Raw genomic sequence first — 12,345 nt, 5'->3', positions numbered from 1 at the left:
CGATGGGTCTGTTTCCATGCTGTGCATCTCTATGACTCTATGACTTTATTTAAGATAGACACACTGGAGAATTGGTGATGAAATTTGAAACCTACAATCTGTTGAGTGTGGCTAGTTCAGGTAGAAAGTGCAAAAAGGTTGGCTTTGCGCACAAGCTTTGAACTAGTTATGGCTCCATATTCTGCCTAGCATGCAGTAGGAAACTGGAGTTCCTCACTTCCTCAAACACCATAATGCACCCTAGGCACTCCTTTTAGGTGGTATCTCTCTGGATTACCATAAATTATATAAATTACACGACCTGTCAAAACCTCTTGAAGTTAAATCACAATGTGGTCTCCTCTACGTTGGGGAGTAGAGGTGCAGGTTGGGTAACAACTTTGCAGAACATTTGCATTTTGTCCGCAGAAATGACCCTGAGCTTCCAGTTGCCTGTCACTTCAATACATCACTGTTCTCTGGCCAACATCTTGTTCTATTGTTGTGTCTCAGACTTGCTTAATGCTCCAGCAAAGCTCATCACAAGCTGGAAGATCAGCACCTCATTTCCTGCTTGGAAACTCTACAGCCTTCTGTACTTTATTGAGTTCAAAACGTTTTGGGCTTGAGCACCCTCTCCATATCCTTGCCTCATGCCCCACATGCCAGGCCTTGTCATCACATGAGCTGCTATCACTAACAACCCAGTGTCAGTCATTTAATGGTTCCTTCTAGCAATTATTCATTCTCCCAAGCTGACCTTTACCTAGCTCTTTGTCTATCCAACATTTTATTTCTCTCTCTCTCTCTCTTTAGGCTCCATCTCCACCTATTGGTTACACCACCTCCTCCTCCTCCCTCCACCCCATCTTCAGCATATATACCAATCGTTTCATCGCTATAATCAATTCTGAAGAAGGGTCACTGGACCTGAAATTTTTAATTCCGCATTCTCTCCACAGATACTGCCAGACCTGCAGAGCTTTTCTGGCAATTTTTGTTTTTGTTAAAGACTACTTTTGTTCACCACAGATCTAATTGAGATGATCTCCATACCTCAAATCAAATAAGACTATGGAAAATTATTTTGTCAACAAAGCAAATTACAAATATGTGAATCTTAATGCCTGTGAACTTTATGGAAACTAAAACACAAGATCCAAGTTAGGGTCGTGTGCTTTAAAAAATCCTACTTCATTCTGGGCTCAGCCTTAATGCACCAGAGAGCTATAATCACCATGGATTTGTTTAATTCAAAGAAGGCACAATTCCTAGACAAATGTCTTTACCTACCAAGAATAGGTCCCTATACATGAATATATGTGGCTTCTAAACTGTTTTTGTTAAGAATTGCACTAGTACAAACTTTCAGATTGTCAATTGGCTTGCAATTAGCTCGTTATGTTTACTAGGTATTATGTTTACATAGTCATTCTATTGACTTGGCATGCTGTTTTTTTTGAATTGTGAAACCATGAGGTAAAAACTTTGGTGCATTCTCTGTGGAAATTTCTCAACCTTTCACCCTTATACAGTGTAAAATATTGCTTTTTTTTTTGAAAATTGGCATCCTTGCATCTCTCATGATGAGTTAAGCTGAAACGACTTGTCAGCATATCTCTCAGCAGTATTGAAGTTCTGTGCCACAAAGCAACAGTCTGTAGCTTTCATAAAATTGACGGTCAGATTTTCTAATCAAAGTCAAAAAGCTCAATTTAAGAATTAAATAAATGCAAAATGTCTAAATGCTGGAAACTCAGACTTTCATGTCTGTAGAATGGGTATACAAATTAACATTTTTGTTTTGGATTTCATTTTCAATCAGTAGATTTTCTATTGACTCCGGAAAATAAACGAGTGGAATACCAGTTGGAATACCAACATTTTCGATTCAAAGTGACAGCAAATTATTTAACTATGGAAGATGTTATTTAGTGGCTATGCTCTTGGAACAAAGTACAAGGAGAGCAGTGCCCTGCTGGGGAAGGCTGCTGCCTGGATGTACTGCTCAGTTTTTCTTTGTAGAAACTAAAATAACTTAATCAAAAAAATTGTTTAGATCATTCCAGTTAAAAATGTCCTTCTTTATAATTTTTTTGCTAGATGATGAACCATGGGAAAGAGTCAATGCTTATTTGATTCATGATACAGCCGACTGGAAGGATCTCAACCTGAAATTTATTCTACAAGTTTATAGAGACTACTATTTAACTGATGATGTTACATTCCTTAAAGACATGTGGTCTATCTGCCAGGTAGAGATGGTTCAATAAGTCTTTTTTTTTAATTGTTTTCAGTTCTGTATAAAATAACTCTTTAAATATCCTATCTATGCAGTCTAAAAGCTTAAACCATGGGTTAAGTCAGCTATTCAAATAGCTCACAACCTATAATATGAATTGCAAACGTGGAATTTGGGTAAATACATAATGTTAACATGATAAATGAGGAAGAAAAATATTATACTTGGAAGGTCTTGGATTCCAAGCATAGCAACTGATGTTCTGTTAATAAAGACTTTTGAAAAGCAGATCTATAATTTTATAATGAAAGCTACATCACGCTGTGTTTGTATTTGGAGATTTTTGGCTTTGTGGGAATTTTTATAATTAATATTACAATGTTGCTATTAAATTCCATTAAACTCAGGAGTGACCATACTGATAGCATAAAGTTCTTGAGAAAATAGCCTAGAATTAAAAACATGCCCAGAATGGTGTTTGCTACAAACCATACTTGCTGCACATCATGATTCTTCAAGATGTTCCATTAAACATTCAAGCATCATGGAATAGCTTCAGTCATGAGAGTCTGTGCAATTACTTAATCATATTTAGGAAGGTGATGGGATATAATGTGGGAAAATGTGAAATTATGCACTTTTGCAGAGAGAATAGAGGAGCTGGATATTATTTAAATGAAGAGACTGCAGAAAGCAACAGGACAGAGATTTGGGAGTCCTCGTGCATAAGTCAAAAAAGCTAGCAGACAAGATCAGCAGATCATACGGAAGGCAAAGAGATTGCAGGATGATAAGTAGGGAGGTCTTGCTAAAGCTGCACAAGGAGTAGCCACACAATGGCTGGAATACTGTGAACAGTTTTGGTCCCCTTTATCTAAGCAACAGTACACTTGTATTGGATGCAGTTGAGAGAAGGTTGACAAGATTGACTCTGGGAACAAAAGGATTTTCTTGCAAGAAAAGGTTGAGTAGTTTGCCCTGTACTCATTGGTGTTTAGAAGAATGAGAGGTGATCATATTGAAGTCTAAGATTTTTAAGCAACTTGATAGGTTAGATGGGGAAAAGTTGGGAAAGTGTGGGCATAATCAGAATAAGGGATTGCCCATTTAAGACAGGTGAGGAGAAATCTCTCTCCTCCTGGAAGATATTGAATCAAAAAGTCTTTTGAGGACTGTTCAAGGCTGAGATAGACAGACCGTTTAATCTGTAAGGATTTCCAGAGTTATAAGGGCAAGGCAAGAAAGTGGATTTGAGGATTATTGATCAGCCATGATCTCATTGAAAGGGTCTTTGTACCTGAGGAGCACCTTGTCGCGGAGAAGATCCTGGTTCAACCTCAGGTTTGCATTCTCATGCAATTGGACTCAGAATAAAATTTACTCTGATGAATGTGTATAGTGTTGTGATTCCACAGAGAATTGAATGTAGTTCTGTTCTCTGAGCTGGGAATTTGTGTTGCAGACGTTTCGTCCCCTGTCTAGGTGACATCATCAGTGCTTGGGAGCCTCCTGTGAAGCGCTTCTGTGATCTTTCCTCCGGCATTTGTAGTGGTTTGAATCTGCCGCTTCTGGTTGTCAGTTCCAGCTGTCCACTGCAGTGGTCGGTATAGCTGGAAGTGACAGGCTGAATGGCCTACTTTTGCTACTGTATTTTATCATCGTATGGTGATGTTAATAGAGCTACCTTTAAACCCAATTACAAAGCATGAAGAGTTCATGGTGATTCTGGAGTTAAGCCTTTGACTTTGCTTAACTAAAAGTGATTTAGGTTTTCCAGAAATCTGGTTAAGAAATCAGAATTACAGCTCAGCTTCGTGCCAGTTGGTTTGAGAAATTTCAAATCTGTAGAGAGCTTTTAATCTGCTAATGGATTTTTTTCTCTTTCCTATGTTACAAATAATCTGACAGATTAGAGGAAATTCCATTTTTAACACTGTTGTGCCCGTTGCCTTAGAAGTGGCCTATTCTGAGGTGTCAATTATTTAGTCTCCTGGAAGATTAGAGAAACACATTGGGGCATGTTAATGTAATGTATCTCTATTCCTAGGTCATGCTATGGTATAACTAAATATTAGGTAATAAGTTGCTGAATGTGAGCAATGTCATATCTTATTTCCAAGTGAGTCTAGTGATGTTGAGCCTAAGAAAATATCAAGTGCTTCTAACACACTTAGATTCTTCATTAAGCAAGGGGAGCGAAACTGTACACAGAATGTGGGCAGCACGGTGGCACAGTGGTTAGCACTGCTGCCTCACAGTGCCAGAGACCAGGGTTCAATTCCCGCCTCAGGCGACTGACTGACTGTGTGGAGTTTGCACATTCTTCCCGAATCTGTGTGGGTTTCCTCCGGGTGCTCCAGTTTCCTCCCACAGTCCAAAAATGTGCAGGTTAGGTGAATTGGCCACGCTAAATTGCCTGTATTGTTAGGGACAGGGGTAAATGTAGAAGAATGCGTCTGGGTGGGTTGTGGGTCGGTGTGGACTTATTGGGCCAAAGGGCCTGTTTCCACACTGTAAGTAATCTAATCTCAAAACTCCAGATTCAGTATAACTACATTATATCCTGTCATTTAAAATGCTGATCCTACTTGTTGAACCTCCTGCTCACTCATATATCCTGCACTCTGACTGTCTTGGTCTTTGCAGACTTTTCAACTTGCCGCCTCTCCTACTCTCTAACACACTCTCTTGCTGCTGACCATCTAATTTTTGGCGTCTGCTACCAGACTCTTCTCTTGCCATTTTTAATGCCAAACCTCCTGCTCCTAACTGTTGCTTATCCACTTTTCTCTCCTTAACATATTGGCACCAATGATATAGCCAGGAAAGGGATTGAGGATCTGAAAAGTGACTACAGAGAGCTAGGTTGGAGGCTGAAGAACAGGACGAGTAGGATAGTGATCTAGGTTTGCTACCGATGCCACGAGACAGTGAGGTGAGGAACATTCAGCGAGTGCAGCTTAACATGTGGCTGCGAGGCTAGTGCAGGAGGGAGGGTTTCAGAAACTTAGACTCTTGGGATGCCTTCTGGGGAAGGTGGGACCTGAACTGGAGGGGCACAAATGTCCTGTGTGGGAGATTTGTTAGTGTGGCTTGGGAGAATTTAAACTAGTTGGCAAGGGGGTGGGAACCAGAGCTACATATGAGAGGGGGGGTAGTTGTGGATGGGGCAGCGACAGGATATAGTGAATCTATCGAGTGATGAAACAAAGGGATCGGTTAAAGTGTGTCTACTTTAATGCAAGGACAGTCATAAATAAGACTGATGAACTTAGAGCATGGTTCAGTACTTGGGACTATGATGATGTGGCCATGACGGAGACGTGGGTTTCACAGGGGCAGGAATGGTTGCTAGATGTTCCAGGATTTAAAACGTTTAAAAAGAACAGGTAGGGTGGAAAAGGAGAAGGGAAATGGTGATCATTGGTAATCAGAGAGTGCATCACAGCTACAGAAACAAAGGTCGTTGAGGAAGGTTTATCTACTGAGTCAGTATGGATGGAAGCTAGGAACAGCAAGGGAGCAGCCACACCGTTAGGGGGTTTTCTACAGAGCCCCTAATAGCAGTTGGGAGATTGAAGAACTCCATAGGCCGGCAAATTTTGGAAAATTGCAGAGGTAGCAGGGTTGTTGTTATGGGTAACTTCAACTTTCCCAAAATCGATTGGAACCTCCTTAGTGCAGATGGTTTGGATGGAGCTGTTTTTTGTCGGGTGTGTTCAGGAGGGTTTCCTTACTCGGTATGTAGACAGACCGACAAGGGGAGAGGCCATTTTGGATTTGGTGCTCGGCAATGAGCCAGGACAGGTCAGATCTTGTGGTGGGAGAACACTTTTGGTGACAGAGACCACAACTGCCTCACATTCACCATAGCTTTGCAGTGGGAAAGGAGCAATTACCAAGGGAAGGCATTTAATTGCGGAAAAGGTAATTATGACACTGTGAGACAGGAGTTGTGAGCAATTGTTCCACAGAAAGGGCACAACAGACATATGGAGACTGTTTAAGGAGCAGTTGTTGCGAGATACACAAGTTTGTTCCTCTGAGACAGGCAAGAAGGGGTAAGATTCAGGAGCCTTGGTTGATGAGAACAAAGGAGCTTCTTATCCAAAGGAAGAAGGCAGCTTATGTAAGGTGGACGTAGCAAGGATCTAGCACTGCTTTAGAGGATTACAGGCTTGCTAGAAAGGAGCTCAGAAATGGATTGAGGAGAGCCAGGAGGGGGCATGAAAAAGACTTGGCAAGAAGGATTGGGGAGAACCCAAAGGCATTTTACTCATACGTGAGGAATAAGAGAATGATCAGGGAGAAGGTAGGGCCGGTCAGGAATAGTGTAGGGAACTTGTGCATGGAATTTGAGCAGATGGGGAAGCCCTAAATGAGTTTTTTGCTTCGGTTTTAACGAAGGAAAGGGACCTTGTTGAATGAGACTTTTCAGGAGCTGGGATACAAGCGTGACCAGATCAAGATTGATGAAGTTGATGTGCTGGAAACTTTGGCAAACATTAAGATTGATAATTCCCCAGAGCCAGAGCAGATTTATCCTAGGTTGTTCCGGGAAGCAAGAAAGGAGGTTGCTGGCGAAGATCTTTGCTTCCTCACTCTCCACAGGAGTTATACTGGAGAATTGGAAGGAGGCAAATGTTGTTCCACTTTTCAAGAAGGGTAATGGGGAAATCCATGGCAATTACAGACCAGTCAGTCTTCCATCTGAGGTCAGCAAGGTTTTGGATACAATTGAGGGATAGAATTTAACACTATTTGGAAAAGCATAGCATGATTAAAGGCTTTCAGAGGGGCAGGTCATGCCCATAAATCTTACTGAGTTCTTTGAGGAGGTGCCGAGACAGGTCAACAAAGGCCGAACAGTGGATGTGGTGTATATGGACTTCAGCAAGGCATTTGATAAAGTTTCTCATGGTAGGCTCATTCATAAAGTCAGGAGGAGTGATACAGGGAGATTTGGCTGTCTGGATTCAGAATTGGCTTGCTGACAGAAGGCAGAGAGTGGTTGTGGATGGAAAGTATTCTGCCTGGAGGTTAGTGTTGAGTGGGTTAGTAAATTTGCCGATGACACAAAGGTTGGAGGTGTCATAGACATAGCGCGACATAGACAGGATGCAGAGCTGGGCTGAGAAATGTCAAATGGAGTTCAACCTGGATAAATGTGAAGTGATGCATTTTGAAAGGTCGAACTTCAATGCTGAATATAGGATTATAGACAGGATTCTTGGCAGTGTGGAGGAACAGAGGGATCTTGGTGTGCAAGTGCATAGATCCCTCAAAGTTGTCACCCAAGTGGATATGGTTGTTAAGAACTCATATGGTGTTTTGGCTTTCATTAACAGGGGGTTAGAGTTTAAGAGCTGTGAGGTTTTGCTACAGCTGTACAAGTCCCCTCGTGTGACCACATTTGGAATACTGTGCCCAGTTCTGGTTGCCCTACTATAGGAAAGATACAGAGGTTTTGGAGAGGGTGTAAAAAAAGGTTTACCAGGATGCTGCCTGGACTGGAGGGCTTGTTTTACGAAGAGAGGTTTTTTAAGCTTGGACTTTCCTCTTTGGAGAGAAGGAGGAAGAGAGGTGACCTGATCAAGGTATACAAGGTAATGAGAGGCATAGATAGGGTCAACAGCCAGAGACTTATCTCCAGGGCAGGATTGACTGGCATGAGGGGTTATAGTTTTAAGATATTAGGAAGAAGGTATAGAGGAGATGTCAAAGGTAGGTTCTTTATGCATAGAGTTATGAATGCATGGAATGTGTTGCCAGCAGCGGTGGTGGAAACAGTCATTAGGGACATTTAAGCAACTGCTGGACACATGGACAGCAGTGAATTGAGGGATGTGTAGGTTAGGTAATCTTATTTTAGATTAGGAATAATCTTCGGCACAACATCATGGGCCGAAGGGCTTGTTCTGAGGTGTACTTTGTTCTTTGTTCTAACTCTTGCTGTCAGTAAAGCAAGCTTTGACAGCTGTAGGACCTTGGGGATCTGACGACAATGACATCAATTTATAACAACCCCACTTCTGGGACCTGCATTTTCACAACACCTGAGCTTGGCTTCAGATCAGATCAAATTAGATCTGGACCTCCTTGAACAGGAATTTATGTTTCAAAGTTGCAGCTTGTGAAACGTGAAAGTGCACCTTGAAATGTTGAGCTATTATAATCGTTGTGCAGTCACATCATGTCCTAACACTGCACAGTTCCTTCACTTGCAATGAGGGAATGGGAGATGGGAGCAGATATTCTAAAATGAGAGGTGAGTGGGAGTGGCAGAGACTGCAGGTTGGAGGTTTTGCAGTAAGGGGATGGGTTAGGAAGCAGCAAAATGTTCTCCATTGGGTCAGCTGGCCTAACATCATATCTGTGAAACAACTTAAACTGAATCTTACAATTGTTGACTGTTGACTAACATTGGAAAATAGCAAAAAGGAATTGAACAAAGTTGGAGTGAGGATGTAATTGTACTTGATTCTTGCAATAAAAGCCAATGTTCCATTTGTCTTCTGAACCAACTGCTGTATTTTTCTACTTTTTTGAGTTGTATACACCAGAACATCCAGATGCCTCTCGATGGTAAAGTTTTGTAGTCTTTATTCTTTCAAAAAGTATGCTGCTTTATTCTTACCAGAGTGGACAAATTCACATTTGCCTGCATTGTATTCCATCTGCCAAAATTTGCTGACTAACTTGATTTTTCTATTTCCCTTTGCAAGCTATGACCTTTTTGCAATTTGCTCTCCTGCCTATTTTTATATCACCAGTAAATTTAGCAACCATACATTTGATCTGTTCATCCAAGTTAATAATATAGGGGACAATAATACAGTATTGACCCCTGTGACACTGTTGAAAAGACCAGAGTTATGCCAGTTTTGTCCTTCCTCTTAGCTAATTGTGTCGTCAAGCTCCACTCTTCCCTAACCCTCTAAAGAAAAACAACCATGAGCTCTTACTTTGTGTAGTAACTATTGTGGCACCTTATCAAACAATCCAATCCAAGTATGTCACATGTGCAAGTTTCCTTTTATCCAACTTGCTTGTTATTTCCTCCAAGAATTCTAATAAATTAGTTAAATATGGATTTGCTTTCATAAAACCTGTCACAAGTATTATAATATACTTTACGTCCTGATTTTACCTGTTATTAATGGATTCTAAAGTTTTCCCTGTACAGGTCTTAACCTAATTGGCAAATAGTTTCATGCTTTTTGTCTCCTCTCCTTTCTTAAATAGAATGTTACATTAGCAATTTTTATGATCCACTAGAAACATTTCTGAATTTAGAGAATTTTGGAATTTCACATGTGCAATTTCTGCAACCTCCTTTTTGAGACCCAAGGGTCAGGCCAGGGGGGGGGGGGGGGGTTTCAACCTTTCGTTCTAATAGAAAGCAGTTTGGTAAGATTGTATCGTTGACAAAATTTCTTTCCAACTCTTTTTTTTTGAGAGAACATTACAGATCAAAAATACTGAATTGCTTATTGCAGGTTATTTATAATTCATGTTTCTCAAATATTGAAGTACTGAAGAAGTTTCAATAGATGTTTAACAAAATTAGGATTTCACTTGTGTTTCAGCATTAGGGAATAAGCAAGTATTCCTTAAATAGAATTGATAGATGATTTAGAAGAAAAAACTATAGTAAAATAATATGTAAATTTTGGGAAGCTTAATGAGCTGAATGAAGTTTATTCACTGCTTTTCGCACTGTATTCAAATAATTGCCTTTTGTAAAGCTGGTAGGTCATCTTGTTTCACCGTATTTTTAAGGAGTGAGGAAAACCCAACATCAAAAGAGGTGAACTTTAACAATCTGAATTTGTTTGTTTGAACGTTTGTATGGAATTTAAAGCAAGATTAATAACTGATGAAAACGGAGTTTGTAACTTCAATACTGTTTTTAGGCTGTCATGGATTCTGAACTGAAGTTTGATACTGATGGAGATGGACTTATTGAAAACTCTGGTTATGCTGACCAGACTTATGATGGTTGGGCTGTAACGGGACCTAGGTAAGAAATCCACCCCTCTCTTTTTATTTAAAGGTACAAGCCAATTTTATTGAGAGCAATTCAAATCTGCTCTTTTTGCTTTCAACTTTACTTGTCTCTTTCGTCTTCATTGTGCTATGCGTTATTCTTCAAAGAACATACAGGAAATCTTCTAAGAACATATACAGGAAATCTTCTATTCTATAACTGCTCTTAATTTTAATAAATCGAAATACCCTAGTCTACTTCAAAGGAGCATAATCAAACAGTATTTGACATTAAGATGCTTAAAATGGCTACTGGGGCTGACATTTCCGCTGATACCCTCTTGCCCGTTTAGTCAAAATCTGACCTGTGTTTCAAGTCCCTCAGATCATGAATGGAACATTAGTATTTACAATATGTTCGTTAGTGTACTTCAGTTACTGTCCTGTTTTTGTATTGTATGCCACAGTGTATCACCAGGAACTGTGAAAGTGTGACTCGAAATGTTGAACTATTATAATCGTTGTGCAGTCTCATCACGTCCTAACATCACACAGCTCCTTCACTTGCAGTGAGGGAATGGGAGAGGAGAGAAGATGGTTCTAAAATAAACAACTTTGTTTAAAGTCTGCCTTTTAGTAGTTTCACAAGTAACATTCATTTTGACTGAAACTATGAGGAGTGTTGTTGGTTAGTTCTGCAAAGCTGATGTGTATCGACTGTTCAAATTAATTCTGTTTTCTTTGTATAAATTGCAGTGCCTACTGTGGTGGGCTATGGTTAGCATCTGTGTGTATTATGTGCAAGATGGCTGAGATACTTAAAGAAGAAGAAGAATACAAAAAATACAGAGACATACTAGAAAAAGGAAAAGAAGCTTTTGAGAGGATCTTATGGAATGGTAAGCCTTATTCCTGAATTTAGCTATCACATTTAATATTAGCACTGATTAAAAATATTACTGGGAAAAAAAACACTTGAACTAGAATAATTCTTTCCTAGCCTGTTAACTAGAATAGATAAAACTCCACATCTTGTGGAGAAGAAGGGATTTCCCTTAAGACCATACGAAATAGAAACACGGCTAGGCCATTTAGCCCCTCGAGTCTGCTGTGCCATCCAACACTTCTCACGTGTATTTCTCTGTATAACTTGATTCCCCTTCTGATCAAGAATATATCTCTCTCAACCTTAAATATCCACAAGGACTCTGTCCCCACAGCTGTTAGTGGCAGGATGTTCTAAAGGCACACAACCCTTTGAGAGAAGAGATTACTCCTCATCTCAATCTTAAATTGATATCCCTTTTATTCTGAGACGATGCCTTCTGATCCTGGAGCCTCCAATGAGGGGAAACATTTACCCTGTCAAGTTCCTCAAGAATCGTAACTGTTGCAATGAGAGATCCTGTCATTTTTCTAAACTCCAGCAAGTGGAGCTCCAACTTCCTTAGCCTTTGATCATCAGACAATCCCTCCATACTGGAGATATCCAGCAGAACTGCCTGCAATGAAAGCCCCTTCCTTAACTAAGGGGACCAAAACTGCTCTCAGTTCTAGATGTCATCTCACCAACACCTTGTACAGTTGCAGCAAGACTTCTCTATTCTTGTATTCCAACTCCCTTGAAATAAGGGCCAACATTCCATTAGCCTTCCTAATTACTGTGTATTTGTGTACTAGTTTTGCTTCATGCACAAGTACCCCAAGCCCCTTTTGGTGTTGCAGCTTTCTGCAGTTTTTTTCTCCGTTGAAAAATACTTTTTTTGTTCCCTCTCAAAATGAGCAATTTCACATGTCTCAAATTCACATTTTTCTGTCAATTAACTTTTAAGAAAATGATTGCTAAAAAATAAAATGTTTAATCACTAAGCTTCAATGAAGATGTGCTGTGTTGGGAATCCTCATTCTTTGTGTCACCAGTTTTCGATTTGCTGCTTTAAAAGTACTGATTAATCAGGTTCTCCTTTCTGAGCAACACACCCTTCTAACCTTTTTTAACCCTGAGATGGATAGATTCTTGGAATACAAGGGGGTGAAAAGTTATTAGCATCAGCAGGAATCTGGACTGGAGATGAGCCATTATCTTAATAAATGGTGGAGAGGCTCAGCAAGCCAAATGGCCTATTTCTGCTCTT

At 40.2% G+C, this 12,345-nt stretch overlaps 1 protein-coding gene across 4 annotated transcripts in view; it reads left to right on the top strand.

Annotated features, from left to right (window-relative positions):
• gba2 (glucosidase, beta (bile acid) 2) overlaps nt 1–12,345 on the top strand; it is a 63,024-nt gene that overhangs the window by 38,311 nt on the left and 12,368 nt on the right. For all 4 annotated transcript variants that reach the window (XM_043687114.1, XM_043687103.1, XM_043687094.1 and 1 more), the window contains 3 exons: nt 2,083–2,234; nt 10,138–10,244; nt 10,967–11,109. In XM_043687114.1, coding sequence (XP_043543049.1) covers nt 2,083–2,234; nt 10,138–10,244; nt 10,967–11,109 — 402 coding nt within the window. The remainder of the gene's footprint in view (nt 1–2,082; nt 2,235–10,137; nt 10,245–10,966; nt 11,110–12,345) is intronic.

The sequence above is a fragment of the Chiloscyllium plagiosum genome, chromosome 1 (assembly GCF_004010195.1).
Source record: "Chiloscyllium plagiosum isolate BGI_BamShark_2017 chromosome 1, ASM401019v2, whole genome shotgun sequence".
Taxonomy (NCBI): domain Eukaryota; kingdom Metazoa; phylum Chordata; class Chondrichthyes; order Orectolobiformes; family Hemiscylliidae; genus Chiloscyllium; species Chiloscyllium plagiosum.
Note: the sequence above shows the minus strand (reverse complement) of the source record. Positions and strands in the feature narration are given on the sequence as shown.